The sequence below is a fragment of the Mytilus galloprovincialis genome, chromosome 12 (genome assembly GCF_965363235.1).
Source record: "Mytilus galloprovincialis chromosome 12, xbMytGall1.hap1.1, whole genome shotgun sequence".
Lineage (NCBI taxonomy): Eukaryota > Metazoa > Mollusca > Bivalvia > Mytilida > Mytilidae > Mytilus > Mytilus galloprovincialis.
Window position 1 is genome coordinate 39,848,753 of NC_134849.1, and position 23,232 is coordinate 39,871,984.

General features: G+C 29.9%; 2 protein-coding genes across 3 annotated transcripts; one reads left to right on the plus strand and one right to left on the minus strand.

The window, feature by feature from the left end:
- The first annotated feature begins 84 nt into the window (after nucleotides 1–84).
- Nucleotides 85–5,471, plus strand: LOC143053542 (uncharacterized). 2 transcript variants are annotated; one of them, XM_076226341.1, is made up of 5 exons: nucleotides 85–475; nucleotides 1,047–1,150; nucleotides 2,083–2,236; nucleotides 3,642–3,761; nucleotides 4,431–5,471. In XM_076226341.1, the coding sequence occupies exons 2-5, from the start codon at nucleotides 1,115–1,117 to the stop codon at nucleotides 4,688–4,690; spliced, it is 570 nt and encodes a 189-aa protein (XP_076082456.1). In that variant the 5' UTR covers nucleotides 85–475; nucleotides 1,047–1,114; the 3' UTR covers nucleotides 4,691–5,471. The 2 variants fall into 2 exon arrangements, with proteins under 2 accessions (XP_076082456.1, XP_076082457.1); XM_076226342.1 differs by lacking the exon at nucleotides 1,047–1,150 and having other exon boundaries at nucleotides 85–944.
- Nucleotides 5,472–13,762: 8,291 nt separating this feature from the next.
- Nucleotides 13,763–16,449, minus strand: LOC143053543 (uncharacterized). The gene has a single exon (XM_076226343.1). It carries the CDS (start codon nucleotides 16,300–16,302, stop codon nucleotides 14,944–14,946), a length of 1,359 nt encoding a protein of 452 aa, XP_076082458.1. The 5' UTR covers nucleotides 16,303–16,449; the 3' UTR covers nucleotides 13,763–14,943.
- Between the last annotated feature and the right edge of the window lie 6,783 nt (nucleotides 16,450–23,232).

Below are 23,232 nucleotides of genomic sequence, written 5' to 3' on the forward strand. Positions count from 1 at the left end.
AAGATGTTATACATATGTACAAGTATTTTTTTCTCTGTTCTATGTATCGATGGATTTCGGATATGGGGCTACCATTAATTTAGACAAGAACCATTTGTAGTCGGAACTGGTGATCATTTCTTGCATCTGAAATATTGACGAGTTTTCGTGGAATAGTTTTTCTCTATCTTTTCTTTTTTCAAATGTTTTGTTGTTGTTGCTTGTCTACTCTTTGGCTTTCGCTGAATGTTTGGTATGTAGAATATTTTAATTTTTATGGCCTTTTAGTGCCTTCTGCCATTTGTTACTTATGCTTGACATATGTGGAAGCACGAACTAATGTTATTTTAGGTTTTTAGACTCCTAGAGTGCCTGCTTATGTAAAAGTAATTAGTTTCGAATACGTAATTGCACAAAGCCGGTTCCTATATGTTGTGGATGGTATTGTAAAGGATATTCTGTCGAGCAACAGACTACAGTGACTACTTCTATTCAAGTAAGAACAGTTATCAGAAGGTGTACTACCACCATTGAGTATACCGTATTAGTCTTTGTTTAATTTGCATTTTTCAAAAACATCGTGCAGAATTTATCTTTGTTTCAAATACAGAAATAGTTTGCACAGACAAAGTGTTATCCTATCCAATACGATAGAAAAAAAAATCACACAATGTTTCATTGTGTTTAAAAAAAACAACAAATAACCATCGCTGGAAGTTAACCAATCACATGTGTACTCTTTTTTTTTTATATGTATACAAGCTTTAGTAACCATGTAACAAAAAAAAAGACAAAACTATGTTTATGTAACAGAGAACTATACATTAAAATATTGTTTTGTAAATTGTTTGCCGTTCTCTATTTTTTTAACCGTTAGCACTCTGTCTGTAAATAATGGTGCTTTGCAGGCATTTTTTGCGTGTGTGGGTTTTACAACAAATGGTGTAAATAGAAAAGGGAGGATTGTGAGTACATTATTTTTGTTTTTATCATTCATGTGTTATGCATGTAGTATGTCAATATATTTTGTTCCTTTATTGTGTTACATGTATATTGACTGATTACAGCAAATGGCAAAAAAGATTAAGATTGCTATGAATGAAAGTAAAAAAAGAGAGAAAATGTATATAATACAATGCTACAGTTTGGTGCAGACCAATTATTACAAAAGGTAAACGCACGTTATTGTCGTATGGACATATTTCATTAGTAAACTTCAATTTTCGCGTTAACTGTAATTACATTAACGCGATCGAAGTGCAAAAATATATCGTAGAAACATCACTTTAAGGGAAATAATTGTAATAACAGATATAAGAAGTCAGGATGTTGAAACACAAGAGCCAAGTATGTAAACACATATAACACATATTTTAAACAATTATTAAAAAACAATTCAGGTATTAAAAATGAAAGAGACCAAAATGTGTCATCATCCTTTCATTATTTTTTAAAAAACTCTTTTCCCTATTCTCAATTTATACATGCATTTAATGTTACAATAACCAATATATACTTTCAGATACGTCAACGTATCCGATACAGATACGATAAGTTTTTAAATGTCCCACTTCAACAATCAAGTATTTGCTGGCGTATCCGCATCGACGTATCGTATAACACGTATATGAGGAAACGATAAATTAAGTCATGTTGGTCCCGTTGAAAATATTATATAATACATTTAGTTTAAATTGAGGTCGGAATAAAATCATTATTGTAAACAAATCTGTTCGATCCGTATACATTTTTTGTAAATGTACCAGTAACGGTTATAAACAAATATGTATATTTAAATGTAACAGCAAACCAGAGTATATTGATTTGTATCACTACAATTAATTATGATAGTTATTACAATGAGGTTGAATTCCCTGTCATCCAATGTTCAGTACTTCATTACTTTATTAACTTATGTCAGGTGATTATGAGACTGATTTAACAACTAGTGAGCAACACTTTTATCAGCATGGAGTTTTTTCCTTTATAACTTTATATACAAGCAAAGGTGTCATCTGTGTCCCATGGTCTCATTATCCATTTATTTTGTTTTATAAAGCATTATTATAATCATATTTTTATTAATAAATTTCTTTTTTATAGGTTAATGAATCAGTTGGACTGTCCCCAGGAAACATGTCTATAAAACTAGAACTAGAAAGTTTAAAACTGAAAAGAAAACGATTGAAAGAGATGAAACTTGCCAAAAACAGTGGATTGGAAATAAGAGAGGGAAAAACGTATGAGAGTGAAATAGGTAATTATGTGGTTAATAAAAAAATAAATTCATACGATTATAGATAAATCATCTTTTGAAGGGGCATTAACTGTCAAATTCATCTTCGCCAACTTGACTCATGTTACATATAAGATTTATTAAATACTGAAATGTATATATATCCAAATTACAAAAAAAATCTATTATATAGACAATTTTTTAATTTTATATAGATTAGACCGTTGGTTTTTCCGTTTAAATGGTTTTACACTATTAATTTTGGGGCCCTTTATAGCTTGTTGTTCGGTGTGAGCCAAGGCTCTGTGTTGAAGGCCGTACATTGACCTATAATGGTTTACTTTTTTAAAATTGTTATTTGGATGGAGAGTTGTCTCATTGGCACTCACAGCACATCTTCCTCTATCTAATAACTGTTTAGTGTCTTTAAATATTAGCTGTATTTGATGCTATGACACAAGATGTATGCGAGCTTTTATCGAGCTACTACACCTGTTTGACGAGCCGAGTACAAATACAGCTGATATTTAAAGACACTAAACAGTTATTGTCTTTATCCTGCAATTAATTCTATATATAATTTCTGTTTTGAAACTCACAAAAACACATGTTGTGCATTTATTTTCGATTTGAAACCCCTTGAGGTCTGTGTAGTAATACGAAACAGTAATCACACATTCAGTGAAGACAGCTTCGCAAAAAAGATTCTCAAATGGTCAAAAATAATATTATGCTCAAGGTGAATAATTATCTTTTTAAACATTACTAACTTCAACAGTAATAACAAAACATTGTCCAATTTGAAACAGGAGTGTATGACTTGTCCTACGCTTCAGACTCGACATTCACGAAACATGCATGCTGAAATTGACAAGGTTGTTTTTGTTACACAATAATACACATTCAAACTTTAAAATCGATAGTTGTCATCGTAGAAAAGACTGCTATTCATGTGTGTATGTTATCAGAAAATTGAGGTGATTCTTATTGCTCTAAAGAAATTTTGAAAACAAACAGAACGTATAAAAGAAATCGTAATTTGCAATTAATACGTCATTGGAATGCGACTGCAATACACATTCTGAGGTCATGCAGGTTCATACAATACTCAGTCAGGCAGTGGGCGGAGCTTTAAAGCGATATCTGTATAGTATACAGATACACCATAGCGATATCTGTATATTATACAGATACAGCATAGCGATATCTGTAGGGCTGTATCTGTATAGTAGAACACCCAATTGTAGCATAAAACCAATTATCAATTTATGGTCTCAATAATATGTATCAACATTTTGTGTGTATTTTTTTTCCAGACGTCATGTAATTGATCGTGGAGATGACCTCTGAAGACTGCCAAGAGTCATATCAAATTCACACGTTATATACATGAATATAATGTGGAACCTTTTTGTTATTTTGACAGGAATGACTGAACAAAATGTTGATGAGATCGAAATACCTGGTCCACCTGAGATTAGAGAACTCACTGACAACATTCTAACAGCACCTATTTTGATATTTGAATTAGAAACTACTGGCCTTCGTGAGTGTATTTTTTAAACAAAGTGAAGAAGTATTTTGTAGCTCCAAAGCATCAAATGATGCTGCTTTTAGATGTCAATTTAGTTAAAGTTTAAAGTATATTAAATTTCATTATATATTTGCTTATCATATGATGCAGATAGTGATATAATTAAATTGAAGCTTGGGGTTAAAAATGAATAAAAAAACTAATCACATATAAAAAAGAAGATGTGGTATGATTGCAAATGAGACATCTTTTCACCAGAGACCAAATGACACAGAAATTCAAACCTATAGGTCACCGTACTGCCTTCACCAATGAGCAATGCCAAAACCACATAGTCAGCTATATAAAAGGCCATGAAATGATAGATGTAGAACAATTTAAAAAAAAAACAGCATAATTTATTTACCAAAACAAAAATGATTGAAATACAAATATGTAACACAGCAACATATGACGACTTCTGAATTACAGACTTGGGACAGACACGTACTTACAGATGTTGCAGGGTTGAACATGTAAGCAGGATCCCAACCATCCCTCTAATTAACCTGTGACAGTTTTGTACAAATAAGAATTTCAGCATTAAGTTTTAAAGATGTACCTTTTTCTAGCAAAGATCTAATTGGCTTCTTTTATCACAAATTTAAATGCAGTAATATCATTATTTTATTTTTTTTCCAGAGAGAACCTCTGATATTATACAGATAACAGCTTATTCCAAAAATAACAAATTCTCCAGCTATATAATGCCAAATAGAGCTATATCAAATGGGGCATCAGCGGTAACGAACATATCAGTTATTGGCAGTCAAATGTACTATAACTTACAACCTGTATCATCAAAACTACAAACTGAGGCATTCACTGATTTCAATGATTTTGTTAAGAGATTTCTGGTCACACCACTTCTTGTTGGCTACAACATCAAACGTTATGATTGACATGTGCTGTACAATTCCCTTAGATTTCATAATATGATAATATGTGGAATGAATTTGCATCTAATATAAGTGGCTTTTTGGACACGTTGGAACTCTTTAAACTGTTATATCCAAAAAGCCCATCTTATAGTCAAACAGCTTTGGTTGGTGAACTGTTAGGTGAAACCTATTCTGCTCATAATGCAGTAGATGATACAGAACCTCTGTAAAGACTGGTTCAATCTAAGGGAGATATCAAATGCAACATTCAGGCTTTAGTTTTTTCAGCAAATTATCCAAAAAAATTCAGTCACCAACAAGACAACCTTCAAACTTTCACCGATGCCATTTTTTTAAAGATATTTCTAGAACCCTTGCATTGAAGGCTGCAAGATCAAATTTAAGATTAGAACATTTTAATATTGCTGTTAAAAGAAATGGATTAGATGGACTAGAGTCAGTTCTATCAGAACAAACTAATCAAGGAATTGTGAGAGTCACTACTAACAAGAAAGCTATTATTAAGATCTTTGACTTTCTTACCCGTGAAAGTCAAGTTTCAAAATTAAACACTGTTCTAATATTCAAGATAACATGGGCATAATTCCTAAAAAAAATTGCTATCAAGGCTGAATTTCTAACATGCATTTGACAAAAGAAGTTAAAAAAATCAAGTTAAATCACAATTCCTTGATTGAGTTTGTTCTGATAACAGTGAATTAATAGTAACTAGGCTTATAATTTAATTGTTATGTCAGAAGCATGTTTGATCTACATAAGACACATCAGTGACGCTAAGTTTAAGAAAATTAGAAAGCGAAACTATTGAAGATTATGAGAATTGAATTTTTTTTTTAAAGTTGTGCCAAATACAACTTAGGAAATCTTTGCCTGGGATAAGAAAATCTTGAGAATTTAGAATAATTTATACTTTTTCAAACAATAAACAAAACATGACCATACAATTGATATTCATGTTAACATCAAAGTGCAGACTACTGGGCTGGGGATACTATTGGTGACGAAACATGACTTCAGTCCATCTAATCCATTTGTTTTAATATATTAGTTATATTAGCCAATAAAGCTGAAACTTGATAATTTTTTTAACTTTTACTTCATTTTCATATATATTAAATCAAAAAGTAATAAAGTTTGAAAATGTTTGTTAATTACAGATAATTTTTGGCTCACCTGGTCCATCATTCAAGACGGCCGCCAGCAGGGGACTTAGTTTAACATAGGACCCTATGGTAAATACATACAAATGACTTCTTTTAGAGAACCACTTTATGGAACGAAACCAAACATAGCCTGAATGTTCCTTATGAGGTGTTGATTAAGTGTTGTTACTTTGTAGCCGATCCTTCATCCAAAATGGCTGCCAGCCGGGAACTTAGTTTAACATAGGACCCTATGAGAATAGCATTTTTACAAATGACTTCTTTTAGAGAACCACAGAATGGAATGAAACCACACATAGCATGAATGTTCCTTGTGATGTGCTGACTAAGTGTTGTTCCTTTGTAGCCGATCCATCATTCAAAATGGCCGCTAGCGGGGAACTTAGTTTAACATAGGACCTTATGCGAAATACATACAAATGACTTCTTTTAGAGAATCATTGAATAGAATGAAATCAAGCATATCATGAATATTCCTTATGAACCGATCAAACATCCAAGATAACCGCCAGATTGGGGACTTAGTTTAACAGAGGACCCTATGGGAAATGCATAGAAATGATTTTTATAAGGGAACCAATGAATGGAATGAAACCAAACATAGCATGAATGCTCCTTATGAGGTGCTGACCCATCATATAAGATGGCCGCCAGCGGGGGGACTTGGTTTAACGGGAAATGCATACCAAAATCTTCTTCTAGAGAACCATTAAATTGAATGAAACCAAACATAGCATGAATGTTCCTTTCATTAGGAAGTGCTGGCCAAGTGTTGTTACTTTGTAGCCAAATTTTTTCTTTGTTAATATGATTTCAAAAACCCAAGAAGAGTAAGATGAGTGATACAGGCTCTTGAGAGCCTCTTTTTTAAATTATGTCCTTTGATAAATGAGAGTGTTCTGATTATCTAACAGTGTGTTAATATATATACATATACATACACTATTTCAAACATTTTTTAAAATTTTTGGAGGAGTAATGCAGAAATGTTATTAAAATTTATGCGAAAAATCAGCTCTATAAATGAATAGTTTAATTTGATTTGTTAAAGACTTTTAATTGTTTGCATTTGAGTAAACCAGGTTATTTTGCATAACTTAGTATGGAACTGTGACTTCATTATGTTGATTGAGTGGAATAGTTAGAAAATGAATTATAAGGAATGTTTCTATTTTTTTTAACATTGTATACTTCATTAAGGTCAGTTAAAACTTTTTATAAACTATTGTGTAGTTTGAAAGTTTTTAGGTATGAACTAAAAGTATCTAGTATAGGTTTTATGACAAATAAACAATTTCTATGAGCAGTTAGACAATGTAAGATGTTTCAATTAAATATACTATATGCCTTTAAAATGAACTGTATCTCCTTTGTTTTGCAATTTTTGTGGCAAATTCAGATTTGAATATAGAGGAGTTCAATTCTTTCACATGTCTTTATACATGTATATAGAAATATTCTATGATACACTTTTCACACAAACCCTTTATTTGATTTAAAATCCTCCGCTAGAAAAGTGGGTAGTATATATAGTACTTTTTTGGTATCTATGGTCCTCTTTCATTTAGTTCCAGATGTGTACTTTCAATATCTAAACCTACATTGTATTTAAAAAAAATTAAAGCTTAACAAAATGGAAATGCCCTGGTGTGCTTTATATATTTTACATCTTAATGTTATTGTCTTTTGAGTTTGCCAGGGATAAATATGGATAATAAAACTTTGGACTATGTTTGTATCGATTATTGGGCATGGCTTACAGTTTTCTAGTTGTCAAATGTCACAATCAGTATCAGTTTTGATATATTGTAGAGTATCAGTTTTGTAGAGTATCAGTTTTGATATATTGTAGAGTATCAGTTTTGATATATTGTAGAGTATCTGTTTTGATATATTGTAGAGTATCAGTTCTGAGCAGATACCAAATTTGTCAATAAAACATAAATTTCAACAGTCAAAGAAAATTTCACAAATTTTTCAAATACCTGTTATATTTCCATATTTTATTTAGGAATCAATCATAGAAATGATTATGGAAAAGTTTCATATAACATTTTTCTGCAATTTTCCATAAGTTTCCAAAGTTACCCAGTCTAGGATACAATTATATATATTCAATATTTAACTTTATATAAATTGTTTGAGCTTGTGTCTGAAAATGGAGTTAAAGAAATAAACTGTGACTTACAATTGTTGTTTGTTTATTACATTTGTTTTAAGGGATGATGAGTGAAATAAATGAGGGATTTCAGAACAGGTTAAAAAGCACTAGTGCACAATGAACGATTATAGGGGTACATGAATAAAATAATTTTGTTAATTTAATGACTGCTGCAAATCGAAACATGCGTTTCAACATTTATATTGCTAATTGTATTTATACGACCAGGAATAATTGTGGTCACATAATGGTAGGGAGATGTCTGTGTACTTGTCTGAAAACAATCATTTTTGAGACAAAAACTTTAGTTATTATGTGTCTACATATTTTCTATTTTCTCATTGGTTAAAAGCATAGGAAATCCTTATTGTTACAATTAGATATACATATATATAAATAAGGAGATGCAGTATTTTTGCCAATGATAAATGATATGATTGCCAATCAGACAACTGAGACCAAACCACAAAGAAGTTTACAGCTATTGGTACTGCCTTCAAAAATGAGCAAAACCTATACCGTTTAGCAAGATATAAAAGGGAATTAAATGGCAAATGTGAATCAGTTTTCACTCTAAGCGTTTGGTATTCTGTTTCCAAAATTATCTAAAATGTTCCCTATAATCCTAAGTTGACAATTAAGATATGAATGTTATGACCTTTGACCTAATGATTTGATTGTATGACATTAAATCCAATGTTGACCTGCATTTCACTACATGATCTTATACCTTGATAAATCATAATGATTTAAGTGCATATACTTCGGGCTGAAAACGGACGAAAAAAATAATTATATAAAAAAAAAAAAAAAACGGTTGCCATGGTATCATACTTTTAGTAATTTATCGCTCATAAAATGTGACCAACCCTAATTTGTTTCTTTTTTTCTGAACTTCACTTGTAATTCTGTTTGAATAGTTATTTTCATGGACATCTGTAATTTAATTCTTTTAAATTTTCTAAGAAGAAGGTAATGCAGATGATATTTTCCCTCTTTGTCTTTTCCCGCCAAAAATGAAAAATTGGATAAAAAATGTGAAATATTTTTCTAAAACCAACGGTGACCTATATTTTTTTTTACCTTAACATGTAAAACTATACTTGTGCTTGTTGGAAAACAAATTTAAAGGACATCTTATATAAATTGAATCCGTTATTAAAATCTAAGTATGTCAACATACAAATTATTCCTTTGTAAAATAGCAAAATCACCTTCTTTTTTCGGTGACCTATGGAGCTCTAAAATGGACGCTAACCCCCTAATTTTATTTCATTATTTTGATCTACTTACTTAAAGGAACAAAATATCAAATTATCAGGAATTTCTTATATAAAGTGTTTATAGCTTTTAGCCTCCTTAATATATTTGATTTGACTCCATTGATCGAATCTATGTTTTTTGTCTTGCTAGGTGATCACATAAACATGATAGAAAAAGAAGATGTGGTATGATTGCCAATGAGACAACAAGACACTGAAATTAAGACCAAATAAATACATACATCAGTTCATGAAAGGTTTTGTAACATTTAATATAGAGTTTTCACAGATAATTCAAATAACGTTTCATTTAATGTTACGCTTTTTTTATTTTGTATGTTCACTAGGGTAAGGCTGAAACTGCAGTACCTGAAAGGTAATATAAAAACAGAAAAAATAATCGTTTCAAAAGTAAAGCTACATTGTCGGACTCATTTTTTGCAACATGGACACAAATTTCTAAACAAAATGCAAAGTTCAGATTTAAAATTTTTGTCCAGGAACTGGGGATGGCAATGAGTACTCGAGTACTCGGGTACTCGGTCGGAAGGCCGAGTACTTGAGTACAGTTTTAGTACTCGGATACTCGTTTCTCTGTTATACATCTTAGATATTTCTCTTCACATTTCCACTCTCTTTAGTTTCGTTGAAATACCCCCTTCGTAATACTAAATAAAATCAATTTACAACATAAGTATGTTTATCTGAGGCTTTCATTTGTTATAGTAGTACCAGCAACGCCCTTTCCTTCCGAGGGAATGTTTTCCACGTGTACAACTTGTAACAAATAAAAAAGCAAACAGTCTTTTGTCTGAAATTGTTGACCAGATCATATTTCTAAACCAGAATAAAAAAATCAAAGTGACCTTCGGTAAACCCTATGCAACAGATTAGAAAACTTTTAAACAGTGTTTGTACACGGATCAACACTTTCATGAAGTAATAAGCAAAACATCACAAGCCGTAAAAACTTACCTTTGTTTGTTAATCAAGACTTCAATGTAAATGTGATTGGTATGAGATGTACAATTAAATTAATTCAATTATTCTGTATTTAAAATTATAATTGTTTAATTTACAATTTAAAGATAAGCAAAAGTACGAGAGCGACATTCAAATCCAAAAGTCGAAAATAAACTGACAACGTCACTGCTAAAAAAATTTAAATCAGACAAACGATGCTACAAACAAAACCCACAAAAACAGTAAGACTGAGCAACACAAAAAAGCATAAGTAATTTGATGTCGAATATTGTTGTTGACAAATTAATGGACAAGTCGTATTAACTCCACAGGAACAGATGATACTTATATTGTCTACTTTGTCGGACTTTATTTTAATTTCGTTCATGAACACATACACAAACAATAATTGCTATTATGATAGGTTATAATAATAAAATTGTAGAAACGGCATTCGGTATTCCATTGTTTAATTGACACAAAACCAAAACAGAGGACCAATCTATGTTTGTAGTACGTTTGTCTTTCGTTTATACATGTGTTATATGTTTATGAAAGGTAATAACAAAAACACTGCATTCAACCTTAAATCTAAACCTTTGAAAAAACGTTTAAGATTCATCCGAGTACTCGCGAGTACTCGAGTATCATGACCGAGTATCTGAGTATTACATTTCAGATCTTTTGACATCCCTACCAGGAACCAATAAACAATTGGATTACTCATACTTGAAATAAGATACGTCCTCAGTAAAAATGCATAAATTATTAATTGTGCTTTAGATAAATTTTTCCAGATTTCACTGTTCAGACTGCTTATGATTTCAGTTGTAAAAGACGGCATAAAACTAATAATAAATACAAAAGTAATAACAAGTAACATAATTGTAACACGGACTCGTTCATCAAGTTTCCACGTATCTAAATATGCGTTTAAAGGTTTTCCATGATTTGGTAATGAATTGCCACTTCCCTCTATGACTGGAGCCGCTTTTGATATTGAACAGCACAAATCGTGATTATGAATATCTTTTGATAATTCTATATATTGATTTTGTATTGATTTTTCAAAAGTGGTATCACAATGTGGTTTTACCTGTTTTACTTTACCATTTGGCGAATCTTCAGATGAGTGAACATTTTCATCCTGAGTTTTTCTTTTAAAAGCCATTCTGATGTGTTTATTGTTGATTTCTCCACGAGTGTCCGAATGCCTTGACTTCCCTGCTGCTCTTTTAGATGCTGCACGGCTTTTTTTTTGTTTCAATGCACGAAGTCGTAAGATTTGTCTGCCAACAGGAAAGTACATCGATATCATGAATATAAGTAACATAATGAAAATTAGAAAAATTATTCCGTTATAGACCTGATGAAAATGAGTCCCAGCCAAGTCTTGTCTAATAAAACATAGCGTCCCTGTAATGTTTGAAATGCCTATCGCCTCTGGTGTTGAACTGTAAAGTGCCAAAACAGGAGAAGCCAGAATTACAGAAACTGTTATAATTACAAAAGAGGCGGCTTTGATATATGTAAAAGAAAGTTGTCTTTGAAAAGGTTTGCAAATCTTTCGATATCAATCGTAAGCGATCACATTTACGATAAACGCCGAGGATATTGTTGCGAAGTAAAGAATGAAGCTCACACACTTACAAAATCCGGTCCAGACAAACATCACAGGATAAACGACTGATACAATGTGATTTGGCACTCCAAACAAACAAGTCGTCAAGTCTAGGCCAGCAAGTATCAAGATTAAAATGGCGTATGTAGTCTTTTTAATGCGGAATCCATAAACTAACAACACCATTACATTTCCAATGACACCCGAAACGAGTATGATACATAAAAACACTGCCGCTGGAATAAGTATCCTTGCTAAGTGGTTATTGATTTCCAGAATAGACGTAAATTCAAGAGAACCTTTTTTCATATTGTACATATGGTAGCATTTGTACTATTAGCATCCATCCTGTTTGCTTATAAAATTCCTGTTTATAACTTATACTAATAGAATCCCACAAAGAGAGTAAAACAACTAATTTATAACAAATTGTGGTTAGTTTCAAACAATAATACGATAGAAATATGACTTTGCAAAGCACACATCGTTCGCTTAGATTGTATTCTTACATGTTAATGAAAAAGATGACAATACAATAATGTTGTTACTGCTTCCGTTGTTGAAATAGGATATTGTGTAGTAACCTCCTTTTAAGACAATTGACGATGTCACGTATAAAAACAATCCTTTTTGAACTATCAATTATTTACTTGAAATGAATATTATAAATTAATGTAAAAAACCTACGATTTTTACCCTCCAACAGAAGTAAACAATTATTTATCTCATATGAATTTATCAGGTTTTTTTCAGTTAAAATCAACAGTTTTCATAGTTGAATTCACCAGGTTGTTTTAGTTGAATTTATCAGATTTTATTTTAATTGAGCTCACCAGTTATTTTAGTTTACGTACTTTACACACTGAGACAAAGTTTGATATATCAACAGTATCAGCAATGTCTGACATTGTATTTCAGAGATTTTTTAGTGGTCATTAACCATGGACCACTAGAAGTTAAATATTGCTACCTGCTGGGCCAATCTAAGGTTATCAGAAATTTATTCATATTATGGCACAAGATAAAGTCAAATAAAAAAAAAAGTGTTTCTTGTTAATGGGTTAATAAAAGAAAATTAACCACAAGACAACATTAGAATATGTAGAGGTCAAATTAAGATGAATTTGCAATTCTTTATTTTAGTATTTTTTTCACAAACTAGTTTAAAACAACACTGTTTAACAAATTTAGGATAGAAAGTCACAAGACAAGTCTCATGACTTAAACACACAACTCGATTTGAGAATGAGGATTCTTTGATGAACATGATATGCATGTTCCACACTATTTTTTGTATAATTTGTACAACTTTTGAACACAAAATGTATTAAAAAAACAAAATAATGATTATATCACTGTTATTAAAACAGGCTTATGAACATACAAGCTTCCTCGTGAATCTAGGCATATGCTTTAATATATTTAAACAAACAATTTTCCGACAATGTACTCTTTTCCATTATGTATGATACCTCGAACCTTTATAGTCCTATCTTTAAGGATTATTAGTGTGCACTTGTTATTTCGATCTCACATATCTATAAATATGCGTAATCAGTCATTTAGACCACAACGTGTTGATACAGTGCATTTTGTCCTCAAAATGCTATTCCCTCTCCAAAAATCCTGCAAAATGTTATGTATGGAAAGTGGTTAATATAAAGTTATCAAAGGTACTAGTACCAGGATTATAATTTAGTACACCAGACGCGCGTTTCGTCTACATAAGACTCATCAGTGACGCTCATATCAAAATATTTATAAAGCCAAACAAGTACATAGTTGAAGAGCATTGATGATCCAAAATTTCAAAACGTTGTGCCAAATAATTAATGCATGTCGATCTTGATGCACTATAATGCTCATTCCATTGATGTGTCTTGACAAATATACAAAGCTATGCATTTTTCGATAATTACTTTAATAACAGCAAATGTAGTAATACAATTCCTAAAATATAAGGTTTATTTAGATTGTATCTTTAAAAGACGAATTACAGTATTTTGATACACAATTTTTCACCAAAGAGGATATATATGTGTTTACTGTATATGTCAATCCGACAAAAATGTGACTCTGAATCCTATATAAAGGTTGAAACTCAAATGTTAACAGCCATAATGAAATAAGTTTTGTTTCGTTTAAGATAGCCGCGATTGCAATTAACCACTGTAATATAAATTTGGAGAAAGCAATAATTTAAGAAATAAGATAATACCTTAGAATGACTAAACTGGTAAATATATTGGTATAGTATAATAAACGCTAACATATAGTTGCTTATGTTGTTTTAACGATGTTTCGATATAATATATTACTAAATATATATCTGCGTGCCGAAAACCGTATTTAACTACACCACATTGTAATGTATATGTCAAATGAAGAACATGTCATAGAACTTTAAAAAAACAAAAAACAAAAACAAAAAAACAAAAAAACTCCAACATTTGTAAACTTTATTTAACTTATTATTCAATCAAAAAATGTTTACAATGATTAAAAAGAATAAACTTATATTACGATTATTTGCATTTAATTAATAGAATATTTCTTGCAAGCATTCTTTCTCTTCTAAATAATAAAAAAAGTAAAAATGTTTTTTTTACTAGTCGATCTTTAAATCGTCTGGTTATCCGTCTGTCGATACAATCTTCTAAACAGACTTTTATATGTTGTCTTTAAAAACCCTCTAAAATCATTAAAAAAGAAATGTGAAATACATATTCTATTAAAAACGAACGTCATTAACATATGTTATAGCACACATTACATGTTTTATACGCGCTATTCGTTTGTAAAATTATTCAGATGTTATTTAGTTTTTCTACATATACGAATATAAAATTAAAATACATAAAAAGTTATGAGTGGTTTGTTAATCAATTATTTAAAACAAGACGTGTGATCACCTGAACGTTTTTGTCTATCATCTCTTAAACACAATTTTGTCATGTGACCGCGATTTTGTCCACTTTTTTCAGCATTTACTCCTCAAAACGGGAAATTAGAATTACATTATATGCTTAAATATAAACTAAGTTAAAATATACAGTAGTAAAGTAACCCTGCAAGATTCATTTTTAGCACCAAGGACACAAAAGTCCAAACATTATGCAAAGTTCAGATTTAAATTGTTTGTCCAGGAACCAATAAACAATTGGATTACTCATACTCGAAATAAGATACGTTCGCTGTAAAAGTCCGTAAATGACCAACTCTGCATCAGACATTTTTTTCCAAATTTCACTGTTTAAACTACCAACAATTGCAGTTGTAAGATAAGGCAAGAAACTAATAATAAATACAGTTGTTATAACAAATAACATAAGTGTTACTCGTAATCTTTTCTTTAGTTTCTTCGTTTCTAAATTTGTGTTTGAATATTTGCTATCATTTTGTATTCGAAAATCACTTTCCACTCTGATAGAAGTTGTTTTTGATATTGAGCTACACGAATCCAACTGAATATTTTGATCAACCAATTCGTTAGTGATCTCATCTTTATCTTTATTTGATATATCAACAGTTGTATCACAATCTGGTTTGTCCTGTAAAGTTGCCGAATTTGCAGATGAGTGGTAGCAAATATCCTGATGTTGTCGTTTAGGAGCCATGCTGATGTGTGTTTCACTTTCATTGCGTTGCGTTTTCTGTTGTGGCATATTCATAGTGTTTAAATCCCTGGACTCTTTTAATACTGTTTCGGTAGCTGAGATCTCTGGTTTGTGTGTGAATGCACGAAGTCTTAAAATCCGTCTACCGACATTAATGTACATCGATATCATAAATATAAGTAACACTATAAAGAGAAGAAAAATCAAACCGCTATAAGTTTGATGAAACAGGGTCCCAGAAAATTCTTGACTTATAAAACATACTGTTCCTGTCAAGTTTGCAATATCTGTTTCCCCTGCTGTTGAACCATACATTATCAACACAGGAGTAGACAAAATTACCGACACAGTTATTACGACAAAAGAAGCTATTTTGATATGTGTCAGAGAGAGCTGACGTTGAAAAGGTCTGCAAATCTTGCGATATCGATCGTACGCTATCACGTTCACAACTAACACAGATGACATTGTCGTTAAACGAAGTATGAAGCTCACACTCTTACAAAAACCGTTCCAAACAAACATCAAAGGATGCACGACCGACAAAATGTGATATGGCACTCCAAATAAGCAGGTTATTAAATCAAGGGCAGCCAGTATCAAAATTAAAATAGTGTATGCAGTCTTTCTTACTCGGAAACCATAAACTATTAGCACAATTATATTTCCTATGACACCCATAACAAGTATTATACAAAGATACACTGTCGCTGGAATAAGTATCCTTGCTAACTGGTTACTGATTTCAAGAATAGATATATACTTATGCGTATCATTTTCACGTATCATATGTATTGTAGTAATTGTACTATTAAAATACACCATAATGGCAGATATAAATCCTGTTTACAAATAATCTTAATGTTAGTTCACAACAATCAAAAAAGGAATAAATCTCCGTGGTAGCAACTTAGGGTCAGTTTTAACAAAAACACCTTAGAAATTTGAATTATCAATACATACATGTATCGCTTAAATTGTTTATGGTTTTAATAAAAAGAAAATATGACAAGACAATCTGTTAGTTGTTTCCGATGTGGAAATGACATTTGGTTTACACCTCCATTTTTTTGTCATCGACCTTTATAGTAAACAAATTAACAATAAATCAATGAACTAATAATTATTAACAAAACATTTCTATGATAAATGTGAATAATATATTTTTTTTATTGTCCAAACTTTACAAAGACGATTTATATTGTTCTATACATCTACTTTTGGATTATCTCATATTATTCCACTAGATTTCTCTATTAAATATAGATATTATCGATCATGTATCATGATTTTTTTATGTATAATAATTGACCTCTTTATGAGGTTTGTCTTATTCTTTTAGTATTTGATTGTTGATGTCATACCGTCATAGTTGATTCATATTCAGAATCTGTAGATTTCCATACAAAATTACAATGCATATAACAATTGCAAAGTTTGATTAATAATTTATATTATCTAACTTTTATGGTCATATCTTCAATGTCTGCTTCCGTGTTAAGACTGGTGCCTATTCTTCATTAAATAAGGACATATAAAAGATCATTTCTCTAAGTATCTATCTTGAATTACTTACTTATTTTTAAAACATATAATGGACGATAATACAATTTGTTGTGAGTATTCTATTGTTTGTAGAAATTATATATTATTCAACCCTCGTTTTGCCACATAAGGCAAACAACTAAACAATCAAGCAATTTTGAAATAACAAATATCAACTGATATTTTCTTTTCTATAATAAATGTAAATAATAACAAAAATACTAAAATTGTAATCACCAAAACAAACAAAAAGTATATTACTAATATGAATACATGTGTTTTTTCTCAATTGAATTCACATGTTTCCTTATTAAACACAAATATTATTGATATACATGTAACGTAATTTTATTTACAACCGACCTTAATAAAGTTTGTCTTATTTCTTTGTCCAATGCTTTACAGTGTCAATGGTGGTGGCTTATTTATTACATATACACTTTTATGAAAATAGCATGATTTACTGTATATGAAGAGAGTGTGTTATTTTCGTGCTACGTTATTTGACATTTTTATTTCACGTGCAACGTTAAAAAGGTTCGTTATTCACCGTGTTTCGTGAAATGCGTGAAAAGATCAACGTACAAAACATTTTTGATTGTTCGTTCATTGTGAAATTTGCATTTTTTCGTGCAGATACCTACTATATGCCCCTCTATGAACATTTCAAATTTCTTTAAAAAATCTGTATAATGAATTACCTTTCTGTTCCCATCTATAACGATTTCTGGCGTAATCTTATTCCTTTTGACCTAATATATGAACAATCAAAAGATCATTTCGATAAATTTTTGGTATCAGTTAATTTGACATCAAGTCGTTCATACAATGCATTGTGTTTTTTAAATATTATGTGCCTACCCAAATATATTACACACGTGTTTTATGTTGCTTGAGGTTAAGGTCGAATCCTTCCATTGGGAATCTTCAGGATAACTGATGTAGTGTCGCTACATGTACTTGCAACCTTAGGCGTTACTGTTTTAGCGATCAATCAGCGGTCATCGATCAGTCACCGATCAGTCAAGTTCGCGTCAAACTCGCGTCAGCAATCCGTCAGACTTATAGTTAAAATAATTGACTGATCGGACTGATCGGACGGATAGTACCGACCGACCTTGCTGACGGATTGAACTTTACTACGTCACATGACAAACTAATACAAATTACGGAATATTAGTTTCGTTTAATTTAATCAAAATTGCGACCCGTGATATACGAACGTTCTAGTTCAACTGATACATTCTTTATTAATTATTTAACAAAGTTTTATGAATTGAAAAGAAAAGAAATGTACAGATAAAACTTAAAATATTATCATTAAAGAATGGTCTTTTCCGTTTTCATTTAGGTTATAAGATTTTCAATCCCGGCGAGATCTAAAACGGTGTCTATATCGCGATTTTGATTTTATTATTTTCCAAAAATACTCGGGAAAACGAAATGAAAGGATCAGTTATTGAACATTTTAGTCTATTATTTTCAATATTTTAAATTTTTGTATCCTGATCATCATAAAATTGTGTAAATTTATTTTATCACAATCACGGCCTTTATATATTTTTTTAAAACAAGAAATATGAATAATTTTTAACAATGCAAACAACATTACATTATATTTTACTGATAGTCTTTTTTGCCTTATTAAAGAATAATCATTCTTAAACAATAAAAAGTATAAAATCCAAAGGCGGTCAATATATTCCATGAAAACGAAGAATAATTTCATGTTTGGTCAACAAAAACAAAACTTTCAGCAGATTTATTCTTGAATATTCCCATTTTGTACAAAGTACCTACATATGAAATGTATTTAAAACAACTCATTGCAATTGTAATTACAATATTTTCAAATATGAGAAGAAATTTTTGCATTTTAGGCAACACGTACAAAAATTATTATTATTTTTTTTTTATTCAACAATATATTGCTTGCTGTTAACAATTTACTTCACTAGTCCAGCATTCTAGTGAAGGGTATCTTTATTTGAACAAGAAATCCAGGATTTTTCTCTGTTTGACTATAAAACATTACAATTTATCTAATCTATATTATAAATATTTCATTTTCAACCGTAAATAAATAAGTATATATGAAATTTTAATTTATCAATATGTGTATCTAGCGTGTTTGGAAAGAAAAAGTTTCCGGAAATAGTTCATACTTGCAGTTATCGATGTTATATTATTGTATTGATATCTCTTCCTGGTTTGGAAATTATCAGTTTTAAAATAGTAATTTATGATTAAAATAATTAGCAATTCACAGGTATGTATTAACAAATATTATAATATATTTGTTTCGATTCTGGAAAAAGAGATAGTTTGTGAATATTGTTTTCCTTTTTTATAACGATAAAAAACAGTGGATAACAAATACCGTTATCTCCACGCTTATCGGTGATAGGTAAACTTATTTCTCTAAATCAGTTCCGAATCTAAAAGTTTTATAATATTAACCTTTTTCTTTTCATTTTTGCTAGATTATACATTTGCAAACATAAAAAATTATTACAACAATTTGACAACTTTATCAAGTAGACATTTATTCTTAGTATGTTTAATAGTTGCCTGCACTTTGTAGCTGTACATGAATTCTGCTTTAAATACAGAATATACATCTAAAGATTTTGTTTTCTGTTCAGACATATAATTTGCCTTATATATACAAAACATTATAATTGTAATCAGATAATTAATTTCATAGTATTGCTCATCATTTATTTTATAACCCCATACTAAATTTTTTAATGTTAGAATATTATTATTAATATTCAGTTTTTCTAAGAGTTTTTTAACTTTACTCCAGAAATTATCAAGAAAGTGACATTTAAGAAACATGTGATCATAATCCTCTGTGGTGTTGCAATAGTGACAATTTGAAATATCGCAGATCTTCCACTTTTTCAATAAAACTTTACAAGGTAAAATAAAGTGTAGCAGTTTCCAACGGAACACTTTGTATTTGTTATCTTTTAAAAAATGATGAACAAACAAGAAAGACTCTTAATGTATTCAAGGTTAAGCATTGTCTTCCATTTGTAAAAACCAACAGGTATTTCAATTTCATTCTTAATTAATATAATATAAATTTTTCTGGTATCTACATTTTCTAAATTTTCTTTTTTGTTACAATTATTATTAATATGTATTGCATAGGGCGTTTTTACTTTAGTTTTCTTTGAATTTTCCTGTTTTAAAATCTTTAACCATTCTCTTGGAAAAACTTTCTTTAATTGGTAAAATTCTGACATCCAGTTACTTTTTATTTTAAGCTTCTGTAAAATAAAATGTTCTTCTATATTACCATTTTCATCCATGATGTCATTAACAAAGATAATATTACTATTTATCCAGTTTTGGAATAAAAGGCATTTATTTTTTATCTTTATGAAATGATTTCCCCAAATAACTTCTTGACGTATAGATCTAAAGTTTTTTGGCTGTTGTACTTTTTTATTAGTTATCCATGCTTTAACAATGCTGAAATAAAATTTTGGCAGCTCCTTTAACTCTGGAATAGAGTCAGTATTATCAATATTCATATGAAAGATAAGGAAATCTTTTCCAAACTTATTAAAATAAAAAAGTGGAATAATTTTCCAATTTTTTAGATCTCCATTAATTAACCTTTTGATCCACCCAATTTTGATAGATTCTATGTATTTATCTATGTTAATCATTTTTAAACCCCCATCTAGTTCATCAAAGCTAAGTACTGTGCGTTTAACCTTTTCTCTTTTGCTTTTCCATAAAAAATTATAGATAATTGTTTTAAATTTAACAATATATTCTTTTTCAATATGTGAAACAGATGCTAAAAAGGTAATATTTGGTATAATCAATGATTTGATAACTGTTATTTTGCCAATCATTGTTAAATGTCTTTTCTCCCAATTTTTAATAATCTTTTCAGACTTTTCTATTTGCTTTTCTGCATTAAGTTTTTGACATTCATTTTTGTTACAACCGAAAAAAATTCCTAAACATTTCACTGGTTTGTTTGTAAAGTTGATGTTTTCATGTTTTTCTTTGCAATGTTTGTGTTTTCCTAACCAAATGCCTTCTGTTTTTGATCTGTTTAATTTAAGCCCTGATAAAGTGCCAAAAATTTCAATCATGTTTAATACTTTTGAAATGTCTTGTTTTGTTTTTAAAAAGAGTGTTGTGTCATCTGCGAGTTGACTGATTTTTAAAGAATGTGTTTTCCCATCTATTTTGATTTCAAATCCTTTAATATTATTGTCTTGTCTTATTCTACATGCTAATATCTCGACAGCAATAACAAAAATTAAAGCACTGCACGGACATCCTTGTCTAATCCCTCGAAAAATGTTGAGGAGTTCAGATATCCACCCATTATTGATCACTGAGCTTTTAATGTCTGTATACAAAGTTTTTATCCATTTGAGCATAGAATCTTGAAAGCCAAATTTTTTTAATGCTGAGAACATGAAATCCCATTCTAAAGAGTCAAAGGCTTTTGAAAAGTCTAAAAATAATAATGCTCCTTCTATATTAAATTTTTCTGCATAATCAATTATATCCTGGATCTGTCTGATGTTATAACCTATATATCTATTTTTTACATACCCATTTTGATCTTCATGTATAATTTTTGGTAAGACATTTTTAATGCGCTGAGCTAATGAATATGCTATGAATTTTGTATCAACATTTAATAAAGTTATTGGTCTATAGTTATCTAAACTCAGTGGATCATTTTTTTTATGGATAAGGGAGATAACTCCTAATTTCTGAGAAGTTGTTAACTCCCCTTTTTTATATGAAAAATTAAATGTGGGTACAATGAATTCTTTTAATTCTTCTCAAAAAGTTCTATAAAATTCTACGCTTAAACCATCAATTCCAGGTGATTTGTTCAATTTCATCTTAAATAGTGAATCTGTACATTCATCTATAGTTAATTTTCCTTCCATAATATCACTCTCTTGTGTTGTTAATTTATGATCAATATTTGTATCATTAATATAATCATTTATAAATTTTATATCTGGATTTGTACTTTTATAAATATCTTTATAGAATTCTTTCTCTAATTGTAAAATTTTGGATGAGTCAGTTTGTATCACTCCTTCTTTATCTTTAAGTGCAGTTATAGTTTTTCTTGTTTGTCTAGCTTTTTCCAAACCTAAAAAGAATTTCGTATTTTTTTCTCCTTCTTCTACCCCTTGAATTCGTGACCTGATTTGAGCTCCTTTTGTTTTTATTTCATATATTTTCTTCAATTTACTTTCATTATTAATTAATTCTTCCTGAAAATGCTTTATTACCTCATCTTTACAATGTTGTTAATTTTTTCATTTAATTTTTTGATTTGTTTTCCAATACATGTATTTCACTTATGTTCTGTTTTGCTTTTCTTTTACAGTATTCAATGGTGTATTCTTTGACCTCAATTTTGAATAAGTCCCAATGGTGTCCAATATTTTTGGTAAGTTTTGGATTGTTTTTATATTTATGAATTAGGCCATTTATTATGTTTCTATATTCAATATTATTCAAAATGCTGTTATTAATTTTAAAGTATCCTTTCCCTTTTGATTGTGATCTCCCTTTCAACTTTAATGATATAGCTTGGTGGTCGGTGTGAGATATAAGTGCAGATCTTATATCTGCTGAGCATATATGTGATCTTATTTCTGGGCATATAAGAAAGAAATCTATGCGAGAGGCTTCATTCATATTGTTTTTGCGCCTCCATGTAAATTGTGTATTGTTACTATGTGTCTCTCTCCAAATGTCTATCAACTTTATTGTTTTAATTAGAGTTTTTAAACTGTTAACTGTTTTTTTTTGTTTTTTTATTTGTGCTGTAGTTTTTTCTGTCAATATTTGATAGAGTATCATTCATATCTCCACCAACAATTACCATCCCTAAGCTGTTTTCTGATATCATATCTTTTACTTTTTTGAAAAAAACATTTCTGTTTTTTGGTAAATTTGGAGCATAAATATTCACGAAAGTATAAATGCTATCTTTAATTTCTATATACAAAAATTTAGTATCTTTTTCCTTGAAGAAAGCAAATATTATGAAGAACAGACAATCCTGATGTACAAAAAGTACTGAAATCATATGGTGGTTAATAATTTTTATTAAAATAAAGTAATATCTGCATTCTTATTCCACAAAAATAGAAGTTTAAGTGTTTTAATTCTCATTATATCACAATTCTAATTAAAAGT

Excerpts from the sequence above, each read along its gene's own strand:
- LOC143053542 (XM_076226341.1), top strand. The coding sequence starts at position 1,115 with ATGCTACAGTTTGGTGCAGACCAATTATTACAAAAG. Across the intron at positions 1,151-2,082 it reads CAGACCAATTATTACAAAAG|GTTAATGAATCAGTTGGACT; the intron begins GTAAACGCACGT and ends TCTTTTTTATAG. Across the intron at positions 3,762-4,430 it reads ATTAGAAACTACTGGCCTTC|AGAGAACCTCTGATATTATA; the intron begins GTGAGTGTATTT and ends TTTTTTTTCCAG.
- LOC143053543 (XM_076226343.1), bottom strand. The coding sequence starts at position 16,302 with ATGGTGTATTTTAATAGTACAATTACTACAATACATATGATACGTGAA.